This window comes from Artibeus jamaicensis, unplaced genomic scaffold, assembly GCF_021234435.1.
Source record: "Artibeus jamaicensis isolate MK-2021 breed Jamaican fruit bat unplaced genomic scaffold, CSHL_Jam_final scaffold_461, whole genome shotgun sequence".
Lineage (NCBI taxonomy): Eukaryota > Metazoa > Chordata > Mammalia > Chiroptera > Phyllostomidae > Artibeus > Artibeus jamaicensis.
In genome coordinates, this window is record NW_026522045.1 from 14,735,774 (window position 1) to 14,760,915 (window position 25,142).

Below are 25,142 nucleotides of genomic sequence, written 5' to 3' on the forward strand. Positions count from 1 at the left end.
CTAGCCGCATGTAGCTATTTGAATTAATTTCATCTAAATTACATCTTGAATAAAAAAAAATTCACATACCAGCCATATTATAAAGTGCCCAACAGCCATTTGGTGGCTAGCACATTGGACAGTGAAGATATAGAACATTTCCATCACCACAAAAGTTTCTAATGGACAACACTGCTCTATGGAGTAAATTCCAGGCTTCTGGTAAGGCAAGAAGCAATAGTTATTTGGCTTCTGATCTGAGAGAAAGAATCTGAGAAAAACTACCTACTCCTCAGAGTAAACCCCAGGCTTTTGTGAGTGCAAGAGAGGGACTGTCATATGGCTGCAGAGCTAAAGACAAGAATATGAGGATGTAAATCTTAGATCTGTAGTGCCCAATGGTAGCCACTAATTACATGAAACTGTTTAAATTTGAATTAATCAAAATAAAATTCAATTAAAAATGTGGTTCCTGTTCTGGCCAAGATGGAGGCATAGGTAAAAACCCTTGGCTTCCTTGTACAGCCAAAAGGAGGATAATAACCAAGCTAAAATCAATAAACAACCAGAAGTGGGAGAAAATCAAACTGCATGGAACTTCAACAAACACAGAGTTAAAGAAACAGTCAACCAGACCAACCAGACTGGTAGGAGGGAGTAGAGGGAGTAGAGGGAGTAGAGGGAGACAGGCAGAAACCACAGCAAGGCAGTGGACTACGTGGGCAGGGCTGGCTGATAGGACCTCCTGTGAGGTGGTGAACTGTGTGGGCAGGGCTGGCTAAATGGTAAACTGAGACTCAGAGCTGACTGTGGACTATAGCGGGGTTTGCCACAGTGGGAGAAATTCCCAGTCTCATGAGAGTTCATTGGAAAGTGAGGCTAAGAGTAAGTGAGCTGCATTGTTCCCTCTCTGACCCTGGACCCACAGACAGTGGCACAAATGCAGCAAAGACAGTTGCCCTGCCCTGGTGAATACTTAAGACTCCACCCCCTTACAACTTAACAGGTGTGCCAAGACAAAGAAAGATGGCCTAAATGAAAGAACAGAGCAAAACTCCACAAAGAGAGCTAAGCAATGAGGAGATAGCTGACCTATTTGATGGAGAGTTCAAAACACTAGTAATAAAAATACAGAACTGACTGACCTTGGTTGAAAAATGAAAGAGCAAATGAAGGATACCCAAAGTGAAATAAAGCACAATAATCTGGGAACCAACAGTGACAGAAAGGAAACCAGGATTCAAATCAACAACTTAGAACAAAAGAAAGAAAGAAACACCCAACCGGAACAGAATGAAGAAACAAGAATTCAAAAACGTGAAGAGAGGCTTAGAAACATTGCGGGACAACTTTAAATGTTCCAATATCCGAAATATAGGAGTGCCAGAAGGAGAACAACAGCAAGAAATTGAAAACTTATCTGAACAAATAATGAAGGAAAACTTCCACAATCTGGCAAAGAAAATATGCTTTCAAGAAATCCAGAGAGTCGCAAAGAAGTTGCACCCAAAGAGGGACACACCGAGGCACATCATCATTAAGTTATGCAAGATTAAAGACAAAGAGAACATCTTAAAAGGAGCAAGAGGAAGGGACACAGTTACCTACAAAGGAGTTCCCATGAGGCAATCAGCCGGTTTCTCAAAAGAAACTGCACACAAGAAGGGGCTTGAAAGAAGTATACCAAGTGATGAAAAGCAAGGACCTACATCCAAGATTACTCTATCCAGCAAAGCTTTCATTTAGAATGGAAGGGCATATAAAATGCTTCCAAGATAAGGTCAAGTTAAAGGAGTTCATCATCACCCAGCCCTTATTATATGAAATGTCAAAGGGATTTATCTAAGAGAGTGAAGAAGATAAAAAATTATAAAAAGTAAAATGATAACAAACTCACAACTATCAACAACTGAACTTTAAAAAAAGCAACAAAAACAAAAACTAAACAAACAACTAGAACAGGAACAGAATCAGAAAAATGGACATCACACAGAGGGAGTTCAGTGGGGAGGGGGAAGGGAGTAATGGGGGGAAAAGGTACAGGCAATAAGAAGCATAATTGGTAGGCATAAAATAGACAGGGAGAGGTGAAGAATAGTATAGGAAACAGAGATTTCAAAGATCTTATATGTACAACCCATGGACATGAACTAAGTGGGGAGAAATGCTGGAGGGTTGTGGGGTACAGGGAAGAGGGGCAATAAAAAGGAAAAAAATTGGGAGAAGTGTAATAGCATAATCAATAAAATATACTTAAAAATTTGGTTTTTTGATAATGTATATATTTTGAGTTCTCAGTAGCCACATGTGCCAAGTGGCTATGGTATTTGACAGCACAGTTTATAAAACATTCCCATTGAGGGGAAGCAGAGTTTGCCGCCTCAAAATATGCCTTTTGGGGATATTGATTATTTTTAGCTAGTTATTTTTAAGAAACAAAAGACTCAAAATATGCCTTTTACCTCCTCACCTGTTGAAAAAATTTAGATAGAAAAAACTGCTCCAGGAAGGGATATCACCTTAGCATGTTATGAACTAAATGTGGTAAACAGGAACCCGCAATGTCTGTTCATTAGAATCCCCTCTGTGTCTAGATACCATGGCAAGAATTTGTTTACCACACATTTGCTCCTTCTTATCTAGCTGTGAATTGCCTACTTTCCCTTTGCGTTCCAAACCACCACCCCTCTTTCTGAGAACACTGGATATAAATTTCAGCTCCCAAATTTGTCCTGGGGTCCGATATTCTTAGAGAACCCCCATATATATGAGGTCTGTCCAAAAAAAATCCAACTTTGTTAATATAACAAGAATGGTTTGTGCAACATCAATGTAACCTGGCAGCTAAAGAGAGTGGACTGGAATGTGCATCTGTGAACAATGATGACTTCAATGTACTAGTCAGTGGGGGTGGTAGACACCACTGAAAGCATGTGTACTATGTGGCCACTGTATTCAAAATGACTGAGCGAGTAGAGCAGTGAAACTGTATCAAATGCTGCATTAAGGTAGAACACCCGTCTGCAGAAATTATCCAGATGATTCAGAAGGCTGCAGCTATGGGCAACTGGTGATTGGCAGCTTCATCACAACAACGTGCCTGCTCATGCATCACGTCTTGTGCAGTTTTTTGGTGAAACATCAAATCACCCAGGTCATTCAACCCTGTATAGCCCAGATTTGGCACCCTGTAACTTCTGACTTTTCCTAAAACTAAAATCACCTTTGAAAGGAAAGAGGTTTCAAGGTATGGATGAGATTCAGGAAAATATGATGGGGCAGCTGATGGAGATTGGGAGAACTGTGTGAGGTCCCAAGGTGCCTACTTTGAAGGGAACTGAGGCATCAGTGCCCTGTGTACAATATTTCTTGTATCTTGTATCTTCTTCAATAAATGTCTCTATTTTTCATAGTACATGACTGGATACTGTCTGGATAGACTTTGTACATACATATGATAAATTTGACCATTTTCTCCTGTTAACCTGTCTCATGTCAATTTGATTATTAGACCAGACAGGGTAAATGAAAAGTTATTTTTCCTCCCCATATTGTCATTCAGAAACTTTTACTAGACAGCAGTGCCTTAGACATTGTACAGACTTTCATCTCTATATTCAGAGCTACGTTTCCTCCAATAATCAACAACAAGAAAACCTAGTCATTCCCAGGTTTAACACAGTAAATCAATTTGTTTCTTGTTGCCTTTTCCCACAGCAGACACAAATTTCAGCTTTCCTCATCCTTCTAAGGTAGCTACTACCAGGACTCTTGCCAGCCTTTATCAGAATTAGAAAAGGCACCTCCTCTGGAATGAGTAGAATGTATCTCTGCAGGAGGAAAAAGGCAACCCTTTCTCTAGATGGATGCAAACCTTGTGTTAGGGCTACACATGGCTTAAAAGTAGAAAGGAGGCTGGAGTTGCCTGCCATATGCCTTCTACAGCAGATAATCTTGTGTATGTAATATAAGTAGAGAACCTAGTTGACACTATTTCATATATTTTCCATTTTCCAAAATACTGTTGCCATGTCTCCCTTGTCCTCTCTCTTTGATTCTTTGTCCTTGTGGGCTTATATTTTTGTGTATTCCTTCACTCTCATTTTAGTGGATCCCACATGGATTTAATCCTCAAACTAAAAGTCTAAATTAATACTTTTATACTTGTGTACTTTTCTTTCTAGCATGATTCCATCTATTAGTGCTAAGAAAGTACCTCAATCACTCACACAAGTGTCAAGCAGATATATACCTGAATGGAACAGAGGTAGAGAGACTGCATAGTCTATCCTTTAAAATAACACTGACAACCAGAAGTATCAGTTCACAAGCGAAATGTTCATAGCTGGGTTTTCCAAATCCTATTCTCCAGAAACTAAGATAAAACTCCTACCAATGTTAAAAAGCTACTTCTCAGAAAAAAAAAAACTCCTTTAGACAATAATACATCAACAAAAAATTAACTTACTTTTGATTTTTTTTTTACTTACCAGTAACAGACATAATTCTGAATAAAAAAAGGAGAAACAAGTATCATTTTTATTACAAACCTGCGCTGGTGGTACTTGCAATGGATTGTTATCCAAAATTATTACTTGTAAATGATGTAGCTTTCTGTAACAAACTGGAATTTCGGTCACTTTATTACAAGAGAAATCCAGCTTGACTAAGGGAAGATCTCCTAATTCTGTTCAGAAATAAAAAATAATTAAATTAAATTTTACGTAGTTACTCTTTCATTCATGTCAGTAAAAACAGTAAGCATCTTACCATCTGGCAATGCATGAAGATTATTTCTTCTTATATTGAGCTCTCTCAGTGAATGTAATTGCCCCATTTGTTGGGGAAGAACCTGAATCTCATTGCAGCTAATATCCTATAAAAAACAAGAAAATAAAATTATAACAAACTGACCAATACAGATCTATTTCAATTCTTAAAGTACATGGCTAACAGCTAGTGAAAGTTACCTTTCTGAATTTTTTTACTTTTAATTTACACAGTTGATATACAGTATTACATTAGTTTCATATGTACAACCTTGTGATTAGACATTTATATAACTTGTAATCACCCCAATAAATCTAGTATCCATGTGACACCACATATAGTTATTACAATATTATTGACTATATTCCCTATGCTGTACTTTATATCCCCATGACCATTTTGTTACTACCAATCTGTATTTCTCAGTGCCTTCACCTTGTACCCACTTCCCAAAGCCCCCTCCCATCTTGAACTGTCAAAATGTTCTCTGTATCTGAGTCCACTTTGATTCTGTTTGTTTGATTTCAGATTCCACATATAAGTGAAATCATTTTGTGCATTTAATTTTTCCTGCATGACTTATTTCACTCAGCACAACACCCTCTAGGACCATCCACAATATTGCAGATAGCAAGATTTTATTCTTTTTTTATGGTTGAGTTATACTGCATTGTATATATGTACCATGTTTTCTTTATCCATTTATTCGTTTATTGATGGATACTTAGGTTGCATTCATATCCTGGCTATGATAAATAATGCTGCAATAAACATGTGGATATATATGTCTTTCAACTTAGTATTTTTGGTTTCTTCAGATAAATACTCAGAAGTGGAATCATTGGGTCTTTTCTTGTCTATTATAGCCTTTGTTTTAAAGTCTATTTTGTCTGGTTTAAGTATTGGTACCTTAGCACACTTTTTAAAAAATATATTGCATTGATTATGCTATTATAGTTTTCACAATTTTTCCTCCCTTTTATTTCCCTCCACCCTGAACCTACCTCGCACCAGCATCCCTACCCCCCTCAGTTCATGTCCATGGGTTGTACATATATGTTTTGGGGGTTCTATATTTCCTATACTATTCTTAACCTCCACCTGTCTATTTTCTACATACCACTTATGATTCTTATTCCCTGTACCCTTTAGCCGCTTCCCTCCGTCCCTTCCCTGCTAATAACCCTCCATGTGATCTCCATTTCTGTGTTATGTTCCTGTTCTAGTTGTTTGCTTAGTTTGTTTTTGTTGTTTTGTTTTTAGGTTCAGTTGTTGATAGTTGTTTGTTGTCATTTTATTGTTCCTAGTTTTTATCATCTTCTTTTTCTTAGATAAGTCCCTTTAACATTTCATATAATAAGGGCTTGGTGATGATGAACTCCTTTCACTTGACCTTAAATGGGAAGTACTGTATCTGCCCTTCCATTCTCAATGACAGCTTTGCTGGATAGAGTGATCTTAGATGTAGGTCCTTGCCTTTCATCCTTTGGAATACTTCTTTCCAGCCCCTTCTTGCCTGCAAGGTTTCTTTTGAGAAATCAGCTGATTGCCACATGGGCACTCCTCTGTAGGTAACTGTCCCCTTTCCTCTTACTGCTTTTAAGATTTTCTCTTTGTCTTTAATCTTGAGTAACTTAATGATGATGTGCCTCGGTATGTTCTTCTTTGTGTCTAACTTCTTTGGGACTCTCTGAGCTTCCTGGGCTTCCTGGAAGTCTATTTACTTTGCCAGATTAGGGAAGTTTTTTTCATTATTTATTCAAATAAATGTTCAATTTCTTGCTCTTCCTCTTCTGGCACCCCTATGATTCATATGGTGGTACATTTAAAGATGTCCTAGAGTTTTCTAAGCCTCTCCTCATTTTTTGGAATTCTTATTTCTTCATTCTATTCTGATTGAATGTTTATTTCTTCCTTCTGCTCCAAATTCTTGACTTGAGTTCCAGTTTCCTTCCCTTCATTGTTGGTTCCCTGTATATTTTTTTCTTTATTTCACTTTGCATAGCCTTCACTTTTTCCTCTATTTTGTGACCATACTCAACCATTTCTATGAGCATCCTGATTACCAGTGTTTTGAACTCTGCATCTGATAAATTGGCTATCTCTTCATTTCTTACTTCTATTTTACCCTGGCATGTTTTTGTTGTTTTCATTTTCATGAAATATCTTTTCCCATCCCTTTCCTTTCAATCTGTGTGTGTCTTTTCGTTTGAAGTAAGTCTCTTGTATACAGCATATGTAAGGCTCTTGTTTTATGATCCATTCAGCTACCATGTCTTTTTTAAAAATCCTCACCTGAGCATATGTTTATTGGTATAAGAGAGGAAAGAGAGTGAGAGTGATAGAGAGATAGAGAGATAGAGAGAGAGAGTGCAACATCAATGTGAGAAACACTGATCTGTTGCCTCCTGCAAAAGCCCTGACTGAGGATGGAACTGCAACCTAGTATGTGCCCTAATCAGAAATCAAATCCACAACATTTTGGTGTATGGGACAATGTTCCAACCAACTGAGCCACCCAGCCAGGGCCCATGTCTTTCAATTAGAGTATTTAATACATTTGGATTTAAAATAATTATTAAAAGGTATTTATTTGTTGCCATTTTATTATTCATACTTTTATCACTTTTTCTTCTTCTTAAAGAAGACCCTTTGACATTTCTTGTAAAACTGGTGTAGTAGTGAAGAACTCCTTTAGCTTTTTCTTGTCTAACCTTTGCTGGATAGAGTGATCTGGGCTGTAGTCTTTGCTTTTCATCACTTTGAATATTTCTTCCTAATCCCTTCTGGCCTGCAAAATTTCTTGAGAAATCAGCTGACAGTCTTATGGGTGCTTCCTTTTAGGTAACTAACTGCTTTTCTCTTTCTGCTTTTAATAATCTCTCTTAAAGAATCTTTATATTTAACCTTTGCCATTTTAATTATGATGTGTCTTACTGTGGGCCTATTTGGGTTCATCATGTTTAGGACTCTCTGTACTTCTTGGACTTATAGGTCTATTTCCTTTATAAAGTTAGGGAAATTTACCATCATTATTTTTTTCCAAATAGGTTTTCAATTCCTTGCTCTCTCTCTTCTCCTTCCAGGACCCCTTTGATGCTAATGATGTTACACTTGAAGTTTTCCCAGAGGCTCCTTACCCTATCTTCATTTTTTACGGGTTCTTGTTCCTTCTTGTTGATCTGATTGGGTGTCTTCTTTTTCATTATCTTCCAAATTGCTTACTTGATCCTCTGCATCATGTACTCTACTGCTACAAAAGTTACCTTTAATGTTGTTTTTCTAAAGACGGATTATCTGACTGACTTCTATTTATATTACATCATAAAATCAACCTAGTACAGGTAACATAAAATTTTCTGTGCAAAAATATGAGGTTATAATTTAGTACTACATAAGTCTACCATTGGAAAATCTCAACTGAAGACTACGTTCATCAACTCAAATCAAAAAAGCAAGGGTGATCCAAGTGCTCTTTTTTCAGAGGTAAAATAAAAGACAACTATCAACTATGTGATAATCTATCAATTTTAGTAGTTGTTTTCAGATGCTTGATTGGGTAGAAACCAAGCAAGTCAGTATTTTACACAGGTAAGCTGAAGAACTAAAGAAATGGCCAGAATTGATTTAACTAAGCCTCTTTCTCAAAAGGATACAAAATATGCAATATCACAAATAAACAATTTTATGGCTCACAACCCAAAGACAATTCAGAAAATATGAATAATAAATGTCTCGGGCTTAAATTAAAATGCAAGCCCTGATTTAAAATAAAAAATACCACATTTCCATAAAAATAGGATAAAGAACAGTTTAAGTTAATTATCCTCTCCTCTCCCTCCCCTTTATTACCACATCAACAAAAAGGGGAAAAACATCTGCAATAAGATCTTAGCACTCATTCCAGACATACTGCAAATGAAATTCATATTCTATCACAACTGCCTCCAATTTCCAACTTTCACTGGAAATTATATTGGCTTGGAGGGAGAAAAGGGACACATATTAAGTCTTATCAAAAGTAAAAAATGCAGGAAGGTAAATTCAAAAGAATATTAAATAGCTAATAATCTAATTTATAGATTATTAGAAAATGTATTTTATATACTTCTTTCAAACTATATTTAAGGCATCTTTATTCAACACAAATATTTATCAAGTACCAACTATTTGCCAGGCACTGTTCTAATTGCCAGCAACTGTGGGAATTCAGAAGGAGCCACCCTAAGATGTGACTCAGTGGTATGTGCATTATTTTGAATTAAAGGCAACCAAGACCTGATGGCCTCAAAAGAAACTTATGCTCCTTGCCACCCTCCTTAAATATCTGGAAGAAATAAAATTAGAAGCCTGGCCCACAGTAAGAGTTCTCATCAGAAATGTCTTTTTATCTATCTATGTGGCAAGGCAAACTACTAATTACTGAACATGTGCCCTCCCTGGAGTGACCTTCTGAAGCCCCAAGGTATATTACCTCATCCCTAGCTAAAAATGTCATATATAGCCATATTCCCTTTCTGTCTCCGAACCTTTCCTACATGCTGGTCCCTGTCAGGGTTGTCCAAACTCTTGGCATCTCTGGGCCACACTAGAAGAAGAGTTGTGTTGGGCCACACACTGAATACACAGACACTAATGAAAACTGATGAGCCAAAAAAAAGTTTAAGTAAATTTATGATTTTGTGTTGGACTACATTCATAGCCATCCTGGGCCACATGTGACCCACAGGCTGCAGGTTGGATACCCGAGTCTAATATATATGAAATCCCCATACATTTCTATTACATGTGGTTGTTTTCTCTTGGTAATCTGTCTCATGTCTGTTTGCTTATTAGACCAGCCTAAAGAACCTTGTAGGTAGAAGAAAGTTTCTTCCTCTCCCACAGGAGACATCAAGGAATAACAAAAAAAATCTGCCTTTATTGTTTTTTATAGAGCTTATATTCTAGCAAGGGGAAGACTATATAATATACTAGAAGATGTTAAGTGCTATTTAAAAGAAAACACTGCAGGTTAAAAGAAAATGGCAGTGCCAGTAGTTAGTAGGGAGGGACATTAGCAATTTATTTTTTTAACAATTTATGAATTTTTTTAGAGAGGAAGGGAGGGAGAAAGAGGAGAGAAAAATTGATGTGTGAGAGAAACATTGATTGGTTGCCTCTTCCACATGCCCCAACTACGGAATGGGCCTACAGCCCAGGCATGTGTTCTGACTAGCAACTGAACCAGTGACCTTTTGGCTTTGTGGAATAATGTTCAACCAACTAAGCCATGTTGGTCTGGGTGGATATTAGCAATTTAGATGGTCTCATGCAGAAGCTGTTATTTGAGCAATGTTGTCAGAGCTGAGAATGTAATCCATACAAATATATAAGAAAAGGCTATTCCTAGTAAGTAATATTGTGGTAACTATGTATACTGTCAGTGGGGTACTAAAAATACCAAGGGGAATTCTACGTAAAGTATATGATTGTATAACCACCAATCTGTACACCTGAAACAATACAAAATAAAAGAAAATACAGTCCATAGAGAAGGAACAGTAAATGGAAAGGCTCCTAGGCAAAGTGTGTTTGACAGGTACTAAGAACAGCAAGGAATCCAGTGTAACTAAAGGGAAGTGTCCGAGGGAAAGACTAGAATGGAGGAAGGAGTATAACTTTGGCTTTTAGCAGGAAACAGGAACTTTTAAACAGAGATATGACTTACCCTGACTTATGTTTTGATAGGATCAACTTAGCAACTGTGTTAAGAATAGGCTAGTATACAAATTATAGATAAGAAAACTTTGGGAAATGTCTTTTAAAATAAATACTACTGCATAAACAAATCAACAAACAGCAAGTGCTAGCAAGGTTGTAGAGAAAAAGGAACCCTAGTACATTGTTGGGGGGGGATGCAGACTGGTGCAGCCACTGTGGAAAACAGTATGGAATTTCCTCAAAAAACCAAGAATGGAACTGCCTTTTGACCCAGCAATTCCACTGCTAGGATCGTAACCTAAGAATCCTGAAATAACAATTCAAAAGAACCTATGCATCCTCATATTTATAGCAGCAAAATTTACAATAGCCAAGTGTTGGAAGCAACCTAAGTGCCATCAGTAAATGAGTGGACCAAAAAAACTGTACACTTACACAATGGAATACTATGCAGCAGAAAGAACAACTACCATTCATGACAACATGGATGGATCTGGAGAGCATTGTGCTAAGTGAAATAAGTCAGGAGGTGAAAGAAAAATACTTTCTCCCCTATAAGTGGTACCTAATAGGTACCTATAGGGGAGAAAAATATAATCTCCCCTATAAGTGGTACCTAATCAATAAAACAAACAAGTGAGCAAAATAGAACACATGGAAATAAAGAACAAACTGACAGTATCCAGGAGGGGAAGGGGAAGGGGAAAATGGGGAAAAGAAGCAGAAGGGGCATCAAGGAACATAAATAAAGGACCCATGGACAAAGACAATAGGGCAGGAGGAGGACTGAAAGTGGGAAGTGGGGGGGGGTAGGACAGGGAAGAGTAAAGGGGGGGGTGGAAATGGGGACAACTGTAACTGAGCAACAGTAAAAATAAATAAATAAGTAAATAAATAAATAAATAAATAAATACTATTGCTTCCACAAAGGTGTCTAATACTGAAGATTTCCTTATAGAAAATGTATAGCAATTTGATAGAGAGCTAACACTTTCCAGAAGAAATAAACCCAGGCACAGAAACTGACCCACTTAACCAGTGGATATGCTACAAAATACTCTGCTGAGGACTGGAGGTCTGAAAGCATTTCTGGCTTCTAATGACAGAATTTCACTGTAGTTGCTACCAATTTCTTGTGTATTAATGTCATAGGAAAACATTCCATTGACAGGTAATACCCATAAATTCACTATGCGATTTACAATGGTAAGTTAGTCATCCTAACACTATATATCCATTGTTACTGATTTAAAGAGTTTAAAGCACAATAATTTTACAGTGCCTAGTAAAATAATGATATTTAATATTTTAAAATATGAAACTGAGGCTCCTTATGACTTTGATTAAATTTAGCTTTAAATCCTAGCTCTAGAAATCATAACGTTCTCTCTCTATATATATGCCCATCAAAGACCTAACCTTTCTCCCAGATAATCAGTAACCCTCAAGGCAGAAGAGACGGTAGTCTGGACCTGACTAATGGTTAAAAAGTCTGGACCTCTGAGAGGATAAAGATGACATCTTGACCTAAGTCATGTTTCACTTTCTGAGCCCTGAGGTAGATGAAACCCAGCTGCTTTTCTATGAGACCAGACAGAGGGGATGCCACAAAAGACCTCAAAGCTGTCCTCAAGCTCTAAAGAAATGATTACCCTTACCTCCTCTGACCAGTCAGCTCCCAGTATGACTCCAAACCCCTACCCCACAGTGTTTTGTGATTTTTGTCCTATATGATATATAACCTACATTCCATCAGGGAGTTGTTTTATTTATATAAAAAGCTCATTACCATATTGGCCTATTCAATATTAAACTATTTTCTCTTTCTGTAGTGCGAACTCCTGCTCGTGCATTTCTTTGGGCCAGTGCACACAGGCAGGTGGACGCAAAGGAAAACGTTAGGGTTGTGGTAACAAACATTCTATTTAAAGAAAAATACTAGAATACATCTAAAAATACTCAATATTTTTAAGACTTCACTTATCCAAAAACTACCTCATGTAATATAATTTAGAACATAGGTCTAAAAACTAAATGAAAAGAAGATATTACAGAGCCATGGCATCTAAAAGTGTAACATCTATAAAATCTTTTTTTTTATGAACTAACAAATTTGTTTATGGAGGGAAAGAGGATGCAAGCAATATAAAAATAAAAACTTATCTGGCTTTAATTGGCTTTTCTTTCTCTTGTCAAATGGGGGTGGGATTTTATCTGTAGGTTTTCTAAGGGTCTTGATCTGCTCATGAAATCCTCATACAGGGGGAGGCTATGGGGCAGAGATTCCTTAAACAACACACTGGGAGAACTCTTGATCAGGGAGGAAGTAGCTGTTCAACTGCTTCTTTCCCTTCTGCTTTAGGTGTACTATACAAGTTATTGCATGTGACAGTGAGCCTGTCAATTAGCAAAAAGAAGCTCTGGAATACCACTTGGCCATCTCAGCACTGGTCCAGATCCTTTATTATTTTGTTTGGCTAGAGTGCCTTTTTAATTTTCCAAAAATCCGGGAAACTTCTTTTCCATGAATACCCTCAGGGCCTCTGTTGTGTGGCGTTTATCCCCAGCGAATTTGTGAAACATGAACATCATGGTTTCCATGGTGTGTTCCATTTGAGTTGGCATCTTGGTGAGGTCTTAGCCCAAGGTGTGGTAGGATTGCTAGGCTGGCCGGGATGTGTGGCCAGTATAAAATATTTTAAAATATTAAGTGTCTACCCCTGACTAGCGTGGCTCAGTTGGCTGGGTGTCATTCCACAAAGAGAAGGGTCACTGGTTCAATTTCTGGTTGGGGCACATGTCTTATGTTGCAGGTTCCTAGCTAAGGCACATACAAGAGGCAACCAATGATGTTTCTCTCTCCAATCAATATCTCTCTCTCTCTCTCCTTCTACCTCCCACACCCTTTCTCTCTAAAAATTAATAAAATCTTTTTTAAAAAATATTAAGTGTTCAGGTGAAAAAAAGTAATGGCTCTTTTACTATAAGTTTGTTAGATCAACATCTGAAGTCTTCCATTCACTGGTGAGTATAACATTAAAAGAGACCTAATTAAAAAAAGAACATTTTTGGAATAGAAATAGTTAAAAATAAAAACTAATAAAGAACAGAAATACAGAAAGAAATAAAAGTGATAAGGATTTTATATCACAGAAAACAGGTCTTACAGTTTGAAAAAATGGAAAGTAGACACACACCAGATTACAAATATCTGAAGGGAAGTGAAGTTGTCATTATCTATTGTTTACATGGTAGTCCCAAGACCAGTAGATAACAGTGACAGAGGTTATGTATTTTAGTTAAAAATAAAATGGATAACAAATAAGAGTTGCAAAAGAGAATTAGGGCTGCCTCAGCGCGCACACACACACACATGCACACACACACACAAATTTATCTACCACTGAAAATATCCAGCTAGATGTGTCAGAGATTTCTGCATTAGGGAGAGCTCATATCCAATTACTTATAAGATTTCATACAAACTTAAAATTCTGTGGTTCTAAAATATAACAACACTAAGTTTAAATAAGTTTCCTTGTGTGATATTTGCACATGCAGGTATTCCTTAATGAATAAAAGGAAGACATTCCTGAAATTTTTGTTCACTATATTCTATTAACATATTAATTTTTCATTATAAAATTATAAATAAATTTCTCAAGAAAACTTTTGGATTTTCACACATAATAAAGTCATACTTAAGAACAGTTTTAAATATCTATTTATTATGAAAGCATTACTCAAGATAAAACAAAATAAAAATGAACAGCATGGTATACTATGTGAAGTGGAAGTAACAGCAACATGTGAAAATAGCTCAGTGCCAGAAGATCTATGTTTCTCTCAGAGTTCAATGTCCTTTAATATCTAAATTATTATGCACAAAGTAATTACTTTAAATTATTCCTATATTTCTATAATCAATTGTATATAATGGCCTCTTTCCATTTATCTTAGTCCCAAAAATGTTATAAAAATCACATGAGTATATAGGACAGGAGGGATTATTTTGTTCATTCTACTGTTTTGTTTGTATCCATTTTCTCTGAGGCTCTCACAGCAGGCTTAGTAACACCTTAAAAAAACTTGTTTTTTTACTGGTAAGAACTTTACTTTCCACAAAATGAATAGACAAATGCTTATTCGTTTGAAAAACATTTCTTAAGACTTGTAAGCAAGCCTCTGAGTAGGATTGAGGAACAAGTAGGCTTTTACTGGCGGTGAGCTAAAATCAGACAAGCAATGGTATCTTGAAATTTTCCTAAAGTGAACTTAGGCCAAGGGTATACCAAGTTTTTCTTTTCTTAAAAAATTACAGTGAAATTATATAAAGAAATGAGTAATATTCCAAAATAAAGGTATGAATTGTGTGCATTACATACAATCAATACAACTGTTTACTCACCAATTCCATTAAGTCTTTTAACTTCCCAATTTCTTCTGGAATGGATACCAATTTATTATTACTGATAACCAAGACTTTAAGAGGAAGATCAAATAAGTATTTTGGCAATGCTGATAAAAGATTTCGACTGAAAGGAATAAGAAAGTCTCATTATAAGAAATACGTCTAAAACCTGACAGGTTATGTTGAAAAAGAACAAATCGCCTCAAAAGTAAATAAGAAACTTTGGTAAAATAATAAGTATTATTTAATGAATGCTTACTTTGTATCAGGCCAAAATCTTTACATACACTATTACATTTAGTCCTCACATTAATCCCACAAGATATGTAATACTATTAGTGCCATTATACAAATAAGGAAACAAAGGTAAAAACTTATTAAGTGACTTGCCCAGGCACAGCAGACTGCAAAACCTGTGCTGTTACCTATGATACTGTCCTACACACCACCAGTTCTCAAAACCAACAATCATTCTTCTGAGCTAGAGAATATCAGAACCTTGCTCTTTGCTATAATTTCACTATATTCAATAGCTCCATGCCTCTAACTAGAGAAAGACTCCAAGGATGAATTTGCATTTAGTTTAAATTTATGAAAGAATGAACAGGATTATATGTTCAAAAACATGTAAACCCTAACTCGTCTCCTTTTATGGGTTTATGGTAGAAAAGCCTACTAGCACCTTTATCTCAGCTACAACATTCTTACCTCCATGAGTGCGTTTAAATATAACAACAACAAACACTTATTGTTTACTGTGTGCTAGGCCATGTTCAGAGCACCTCACATGAATTAACTCGACTAACCCTCACAACAACCTACTTTAAGAAGATTGCTACTATCATGATGCCCATTTTACAGATGAGGAAACAGTCATAAATACATTAAGTAAACTCCTTAAGTCACACAACTGGTAAATGGGAGAACCAGCATTTAAATCCAGACAATCTGGCTCTGGGTCCCATACCCTCAAACTACTGAGGTCAAATTTATACACCAATGCTGACTGACACCCAAATGATCCCCACTATAGAATGAATGTTTGTGCCACCCCCAACAACTTAATCCGCAAGGTGATGATATTAGGTGGGGCATTTGGGGGTGATTAGGTCATGAGGGCCCTCATGAATGGGATTAGTGCCTTTACATAAGAGACCTCAGAGAGATCCCTCACCTCTTCTACCATGTGAGGACACAGCTAGAACATGTCCATATATGAACCAGGCACTAAATTTGCCAGTGCCTTGATTTTGGACTTCTCAGCCCCCCGGAACTGTAAAAATTTTCTGTTGTCTTATAAACCACCCAGTCTATAGTATTCTGTTATAGCAGCCCAAATGAACTAAGAAAATCCTATCCCAAACTATATAAAGTATACCATTACATTTACATACTATACTAAGCATTCATAAGCAATGAGCAGTTATTTTTTTGTTTTTCAAAGTTACATTTATAGATGTACATACTTACACTTTTGTGTAACGTGTACAACAAAAGCTCAGTGTTAACCCAAGACAGGATTTCAAAAACTTTCACCCCATTTTATGCAGGGAGAGACATCCAGAAACACTAGAATGGCTTTAGACCTGGCACAAACTTAAAAAAAAAAAAGACAATGTCCCTAGAACAGGAATCCTGGCCATGCTGCCTGAAAGTCAAATATGCTAGGGGCCTGTCATAACTCTTGACACTTTTAGGATCAAGCAGAATGAAGCAAACAAGAATCTTCCTGCAGGATTCTACTTTAAAGGGGATAGTATACAGGAAGAGAAAAAGAACTAAAAAATCATCTTACAAGTTTCTCAAGATACTTTCACCAAAATAAAAATAAAATAAATGGAAAAATAAGGGCACAAACAAAAAACATTCTAATCCCCCTCAGACCAAAAATGTTTAAAAATTGATTTATTTGCTCCCCTTAAGAATCAGGTTCATTAAACTAGCACAGTAAGCTTTCTCTAAAATTTAATTTCTTTCTTTTTAATTTTTTTAAAGATTTTATTTATTTATCTCTAGGGGGGAAGGGAAGGAGAGAGGGAGAGAAATATCAATGTATAGTTGCCTCTTCTACGTCCTCTGCTGGGAACTGGCCTGCAACCCAGGCATATGCCCTGACTGGGAATCAAACCGTGATCCTCTGGTTCGCAGGCCCATGCTCAATCCACTGAGCTACACCAGCCATATAGTTTCTTTATACACAGCTAATAAGTCATTAATCTTTACTTTTTTTGCCACATGTTTTAGAGATAGTCAAAGGAAGTCAGTCATCAGAACAAATGTTGTTTCAAGAGTTTTTTCAAAATTTTTGTGACAGTAAACAAGAATCAGAAGTTAACTTTTAAAGATCAAAGCAAAAAGGAATAAGAGAAAGTTTTAATAAAACTACAGGCGCACCTCGTTTGATCGTGCTTTGCTTTATCGCACTTTACAGGTATTGTGTTTTCTACAAATGAAGGCAAGACCCTTCACTGGCAAAAAAAAATTATGACTCTATTTATTGTGATACCTACTTTATTGTGGTGGTCTAGAACTGAACTCACAATATCTCTGCAGTATGCCTGCATGCTAAGATATACTATATATTAACATAGAAATGTAATTCAATATTGGACAAATCAATTTTTTTCCATTAAGGAACAAAATGAAACAAAACAAACTTAAAAATAGCTCGCTTTCCTCAAACCTCTCCCAAGCTAGGCCAAGGAGATTATAACCAATTAAAGGAAGGAGCAACCCAAATGACTAATATCTATAGAAGGAAATTCCTCTCACATATTTTAAGGTGTAAAGTGGTTTCAGTTTAAACAGCATGTACTGCCAGGTGACACCACTGTGGGGGGACACACATAATAATTAATATATCACGGTGAGAAAGGAACATTATTATTTATGTATATTAACTATATTTCCTGCTTCCCTATATGAGAATTTAAACAAGTAACTTCATTAGAGAGAGGGGAAAGAAATTATCCCTTACAAATCAAAAAAAAAAGGAGAAAGAAAAACAAGCAAATGATTGTAAAATTGTCATAATATAGAAGTTTCCATTCAATGTCACTCATTTGACAGGGAATTTTTTTCTTATTCTTATTAAATATTCACTTAAACTGTTATATAGTTTAAGAATGAGATTTCTACAGCCATACTATTTTGATTATAACGTTGACCCTACCAAGATAGCCATAGATATAGACAGAGATATATAAAACATAATTAACTTCTCTGTGTTTCAGTTTCCTCATCTGCAATTTGGGGATAATAAAAGTACGTATCTCAAAATGTCGTGAAGATGAAATATTATGTGTAAAGTATTTGTAACACTACCTGGTACACAGTAAGCACTTATTTATTTGGTGTTAACATCAGCTGTCATTGACATTCTAATGTTCTGACATTCCCATCCCAATATATCCATGTTTGAAGTAGCAACAGAAAGTTCTAACAGTATGAAAAATATCACAAGGACTGTTTCTTTATAATGTCTCACTTTAACTGAGCATGCATATAAATAAATTGGTATTGTGGTGCTATGATTTCAGTAAAAATATTTCTGATGAAAAGCACTGTTATTCAAAGTGACTGGAGGACCAGCGGGCATGGGCATTACCAAGGGTCTTGTTAGAAATGTAAGCCCCACTGCACACCTAGGGAATTAGAATCCCCAGGTGAGTTCTTGCACAATAATTTGAGAAGCACTGCTCTCAAGAACAAGATAATAGGCCTATAAAGTAGTGTGGACATACAAAAAATACAATTAAGACACTACTGAGATAAATATAGGATACACAGCCAAACCAAACACATTCTTTTGCTACTAAAAGGATTAGAAGTATAATAAAAAACAAAATTTACCCCCAAATTACTTCCTTACCTGATGTTAAGGTATGTTAGCATCTGCAGGTTTTTAATGGGTTCAGGAATGGTTTTTATGCAATTATGATATAAATTTAATGTTTCAAGGGGTGCAAATAACCAGACATCAGAAGGAATTTCTGCAAAACGATTTCTTGAAAGATCTGAAAAAGAAAAGGTAATATTTGAGTGTCAAACATGCACCTTTATCAGTGGTAATAAGCAGGAACTATTTTAATACTTGCTGAATCACTTACAATCCAAGCAACTATTTAATATATTGTAAAATGTTACTCACCATGGTCTTGAAGGCCTTCAGAGCCAAATTTATATAAATTTACAATACAACTATAATTTCTTACTTACCACGGACTTCTCAACCCACTTTCATTTGGTTTCTAGCCACTTGTACACACCAAAGTCAGTAGCAGCCTCCATATCAATAACCACTTATCCACCTGAAAACATTTCTCTTCCCTTGGCTTGAAGATTACACTTCTGGATCACTTGCTATTGTATCCCTGACTATTTCTTAGTCTCTTGATAGATTCTCCTCTACCTATATTGTGAATGTTAGTGTTCCTAAGACTGTGCTATAAGATGGACACTAGTGTGGGTGATTTCATCCAATCCCAGAGCTAATTTAAATTTATATTCGTATACTGACAAATTTCAATTTAAAGATGTGTCTGAACACCTAAGTTCTGATCTTCAGGATTTTCTCTTAACATATCTCAAGTACTTCAAATTCTACAAGTATAAAATCTGAACTGAAGGTTTTATTCCACACATCTGTTACATCTCAAATAATGTCACCAACATCCTCCTGGTGACTTGCTCAAGCCAGAAACTTGCCCTTCATCCTTGATTCTTTCCTCTCATAAATTACTCCAAGTACACACAAATATACTTCTATTCACTGAAGTTTTTCACTAAAATAAAATCATGAAGTTATTATAACCATGACACCTCTATTAAAAGTTTATTTGTTAAATGAAATTGTGGAAAGTATTTGGGATATCATGTGGCAGGTCAAAAAAATATCCTAAAAGAGTTTCTCACTAAAGCACTGTTGACCTTTTGGGCTGTATCACAATTCATGGAGTGGGGCTGTCCTGTGCATTTTATAATACTAAGAAGCATCCCTGGCACCTCCCTACTAGATGCCAGTAACATCCTCTACTCCCAGCAGCCAAAAAATGTCCCCTGGGGTGGACACCCCTGGTCAGAAACACTCCCTATACAAATTCAAACTAGTTCCTTTATTATAGAAATATACTTTGATTATACTAGTTCATTATACTTATTTGGTTAAAAGCATAATATTATTCTTTACCTCTGTCATGAAGAACATCTACATTGTATTGTAGTTTAGGCCACTATACCTCATTTAGTATGTGGTCTGCCTTCATAAAAATAGTCTCCACCAATGCTCAACTGCTTCACTCTGAAGGATGTAGTCCTATTTACTTGGCAATATAGTAAATTCCATCCTCAGAACATTAATATACATGTGCTAATATATTTTATATATGTTATACACACATATTCACCTAATGCTAAATTGTATAATTGACAAAAGAAAATATTAGTTATGATTATGTAATAAGAAATTTAATTTGGATTCTTCTTCCTTCTACTATATGAGTCTAAAAAACTATATAAAAGAATAGTCGTAATTATGAGAAACCAAAATCTGAACTTGAAATAGAAGTTTCTCAATATCCTGCTTGCCTCCTCTAGACACCCAAGCATCATGCAGGTGTATTAAGAAAGAAAAATTGTCTCTTTTTTATAGTTTATAATGTTTCTTTAACATGTAGGGTTGTGCCTCTTATTCTTGTAACTTCAGAATCCTGGGAGTTAAAAATTACTGCTTACTATTGTCCTGGCTGATGTAGCTCAGTAGATTGGGCGCTGGCTTGTGAACCAAAGGGTCACTGGTTCAATTCCCAGTCAGGGCACATGCCTGGGATGTAGGCCAGGTCTCCAGCAGGGGGCATGCAAGAGGGAACCACACATAGATGTTTTTCTATCTACCTTTCTCCCTCCCATTCCCTCTGTCTAAAAAAAAAAATTTAAAAATTAAAAATGAGGACTTCTGCCAAGATGGAGGCAGAGGTGGAGTTGCAGTGCCTCCTCGCACAACCAAGTTTAGAGACAACTAAATATTAGCAACAGAAAACACAGCCAGAACACAGAAAATTGAACTTTTCGAAAGTCTGTTAACAACAAATTCTTCAGCCTGACCAGTAAGGGGCGAAACCAGCAGCTGGTGGAGCGGGGTTGCACAGGAAAACTCCGTCAGACAGACTCAGGCACACGGAATCCAGGCGCAGGGTTGGACCCAGTGAGAGACCTAGCAAGCGACCGAGGAGCGACCGCGGGGAAAGAGCGAGGGAGCAGGGCTGCTGGTTGACTGTGGTCGCGCATTTGTGCGCGGATAGACAAGCGAGGGAGTGGGTGATTGGGCTAGGACCCAGCGGGTCCCCGCAGCAAGCCGCAGCAGAGGGCGCCGCCGTTTCCCGCTCTGACCCCACCCCCACATACAGCGTCACAACCCGGCAACCTCGGAGTCCAAGGCTCCACTCCTCACACTTAAAGGGCATGAACGGACCAAAAATGGCTCAAGAAGATCTCAAAGCCCCAGAGCCTATAAATCTAAGTGATGAAGAAATAGCAAAACTCTCAGACGCACAGTTTAAAACACTGGTCATCAGGATCCTCACAGAACTGGCTGATTATAGCCACAAATTAAACAAACATACGAAGGCGAAACTAACTGAAATGAATGGAATTGCACAGGAAACCAATAGCGATGAAAAGGAAACTGGGACTCATATCAATGGAGTGGACCAGAAGAAAGCAAATAATGGCCAAACAGAAAAGAGTCAAGAAGCAAGAATTCAAAAAAAATGAGGAGAGGCTTAGGAACCTCCAGGACATTTTTAAACGCTCCAACATCCGAATGATAGGGGTACCAGAAGGGGGAAAGGAACAGCCACCAGTGGAAAACTTATTTGAACAAATAATAAAGGAGAATTTCCCCAATCTGGCAAAGGAAATAGACTTCCAGGAAATCCAGGAAGCTCAGAGAGTCCCAAAGAAGTTGGACCCACGAAGAAACACACCAAGGCACATCATCATTACATTAGCCAAGATTAAAATGAAGGAGAGAATCCTAGAAGCAGCAAGAGCTAAGGGGACAGTCACCTACAAAGGAGTTCCCATCAGACTGTCAGCAGATTTCTCAAAAGAGACCTTACAGGCAAGAAGGGGCTGGAAAGAGGTATTCCAAGTCATGAAATCTAAAGACCTACAACCGAGATTGCTCTATCCAGCAAAACTTTCATTTAGAATGGAGGGACAGATAAAGTGCTTCTCAGATAAGATCAAATTCAAGGAGTTCATCATCACCAGGCCCTTATTATATGAAATGTTAAAGCGACTTATCTAAGAAAAAGAAGTTAAAAAAACATGAACAGTGAAAGGACAGCAAACTCACAGTTATTAACAACCACACCTAAAACAAAAGCAAACTAAAAGGACAGCTAGATCAGGAGCAGAAACATAGAAATGAAGATCTCAAGGAGGGTTAGCAACAGGAGAGTGGGAGGAGGAGAAGGGGGAGAAGGTATAGAAAATAAGTAGCATAGACAGTAGATAGAAAATAGATTGGGGGGCAAGAATAGTATGGGAAATATAGAATCTAAAGAACTTGAGATACATGGTCATAAACTAAAGGGGGGGTAATGGGGACAGGGAGGTAGGGTGGAGGGTAATGAAGGGGGGAATAGAACAACTGTAATGGCATAATCAATAAAAATAAATAAATTAAAAAAAAGAATTGCCTAAAAAAATAAAAATGACTGCTTACTATTAATCTGAAATCCTAAAACAAAATTATGCTCAGTTTATTATTCTAGATATCTTGTATTAAGTATCCAGAAATAATACAGTGGTCCTAGAGAGATGATTATGGTAGCAAAAATTGGGATAAGAAAAGTAGACAAAATTTGTCTATATTTTGATATTGGTACTTAGAAGAATAGAGCAAGTGATTGTCTATGTGGGAGAAACAAGAGGTAAGAATCAAGGATGACCCCCAACATTCTGGCCGAGGCACCTAAATGATAATATTTCATATAAGAGTAGAAGGTGGAACAAGATTTTTGTTGATGTTATTGCTGTTGGGGGATTTGTTTTGTTTTTTGAAGTACAGGTAAGAATCAAGGGTTCAATTTCATATTTGTATAAACTGAGATTATCTGAAAGAGACCCAGTGGAGGGTTATGAAGTGATCAGTTAGTCAGATGATTCTGGATATCAGAAGTGAGGTTTAAGATGGATATGTAAAATCCAAAGTTGTGGGAATATGGTTAGTACTATAAAATCATAAAAACTAAAGACATCACCTAACATTAGAGTAATTGTGTTAGAAAAGGAGTTCAACATTAGGCCATTAGGAAAACCAACATTTATAAGCTGAGTAGAGAAAAACACAGCAAGCAGAAAAGACTAAAAATAGTCAAGAGAAAACACAAAAGTATTCAAAGAAGTAATAGGTGAAAAAAGCTAAAATATCAGTATAATAATGAGTGACTTTAATAAAATAACTTAAATAATATCAAGGTATTATTTTAATAATTTACACATTATTGTGTGATGCTTTCTGTTATTTCTCCTCCAAAAATAGAATAGTTAAATTACAAAAAAAGTATTATGAGTTCCTTTATGGAATTTAATTGATGCTATATTAATAAGGTATTTTCTATACGACTAATATATTTAGTAAATATTAGTTAAATTATACTTACTATTCTAATTTAATTGAGTCAAATCAAATAAAGTAGAATAAAGTCAAAATTAAAACTCAAGCTATTATAAAGCCTCTAATTAAGGAAATCTTGTTCTAGGTTTTTTCAGATTTTGAATCTGTATAAACATCCTTTCTAAGAACTGAGTAAACAGAATAACAGAGCCAAAAGAAAAATACAACCATGGAAAAAACATGAAAATACCACAAAACACTTTCTACATTAATTTCTTCAACTATCTCTCACTAACAGCATCTCAAATTTACCTTAAAAAAAAAAGAAAAAGAAAGCACAAATACCATCCTGACTACCGCAAATTATGCAGTCAAGTGTACCACATTTGAAGAGATTGCAGGGGTCAGCACAATGGACTGCAATGGGAAAAATCACCCTCATGATTATGGTACCTCCTATTCCAGGTAAGTATCACCATATTTTCCTTTAAAAAGTGAAAATTAACTTTTATATAAATATAATGGATAAAATTTAAACTCTAAATTTTTTTATCTTGTGTTGTACAATTAAGGGAGTTTTTATAACATTAAAAAGCATCTAATTAAAATGTACACTAGAGCAACTAGAATAATATGACTAATAATGAACATACTATACTCAATAAATACATGGAAAATTAGTATTTTATTTAATATGGTTCCATATAAAGATGGGAAGACAAACTGTTAATTTATTCCTTATGGGGAGACCCATTTCACATCTTTAGAGCTTACCTTTTTAGCTTTGCTTCACCTTTTAAAAACACAAGCATCCTGTCTCCTTAGCAGGACCTATGAAATTATTCTTCAAGGGAGCAGTATCTGATACTAATTACCAGCATATATAACAAATTTTACTGATTATAAGAAACATTAAATATATTACTGCTCCTTCAAAACATTACGGTGACAAGTTCATGTCCAGGGGGAATCAAGAGTTCTTACTGCCGAAGCAGAACTGTTTGCCAAGCTGTTTGGAGGGAGCTTGCACAACAAAATATCTGCCCTTTGACTGATGCAAGCCTGTGTGGGCATTCTATTTACCTAATATATAAGAAAATGTGTAAAGGAAAACCTGTGCAAATTGAATTGGAGTTCAAACCAAGATGTAGTTGTCAGTTATAATAAGACTATGAGTGTTATGTAACCATAGCTTTAAGCAATGAGCAGATTTAACAGTGATTCTAGATGAGAGATGAGGAAAACAAATCATTATCTTTCACAAATATCAGCTTATAATGCTAGTGCAGATAAAAACCTTTGAATACATAGGGAAAATATGCATTTTAATAAACATTTCTCTGAGATAATTTTGTTGGCATGGCTATTGATTGGCAACTAAGTAGCAAGTACATTATGCAGTACTCTGCCTTATTTCACCATATCTGTAAAGGCAAAATATATGGCATTAAATTTGTTCAAACACAACATAAAAAAATAAAACCTGCCTCCTAAGGGGAGAAGTAGAACTTGCAAAAAAGACAGTTATAAAGATGCTTCATCTTTCCCATGAAAAAAAGGAAATTAAAATGTGTTATCTTCCTTTAGTGAGCAGAATGGCAGCCCCTACAGATACCAGGTTCTAATTCTTGAAATCTGTGAAAGTTGGTTGATAAG

At 36.3% G+C, this 25,142-nt stretch overlaps 1 protein-coding gene and 1 pseudogene across 4 annotated transcripts in view; both read right to left on the reverse strand.

Annotated features, from left to right (window-relative positions):
• LRCH2 (leucine rich repeats and calponin homology domain containing 2) overlaps positions 1-25,142 on the reverse strand; it is a 148,517-nt gene that overhangs the window by 88,059 nt on the left and 35,316 nt on the right. For all 4 annotated transcript variants that reach the window (XM_053657502.1, XM_053657501.1, XM_053657500.1 and 1 more), the window contains exons 2-5: positions 18,735-18,879; positions 14,861-14,987; positions 4,750-4,855; positions 4,530-4,666 (exon numbers count right to left, since the gene is read on the reverse strand). In XM_053657502.1, coding sequence (XP_053513477.1) covers positions 4,530-4,666; positions 4,750-4,855; positions 14,861-14,987; positions 18,735-18,879 — 515 coding nt within the window. The remainder of the gene's footprint in view (positions 1-4,529; positions 4,667-4,749; positions 4,856-14,860; positions 14,988-18,734; positions 18,880-25,142) is intronic.
• LOC119034705 (protein S100-A10-like) lies at positions 12,740-13,077 on the reverse strand (annotated as a pseudogene).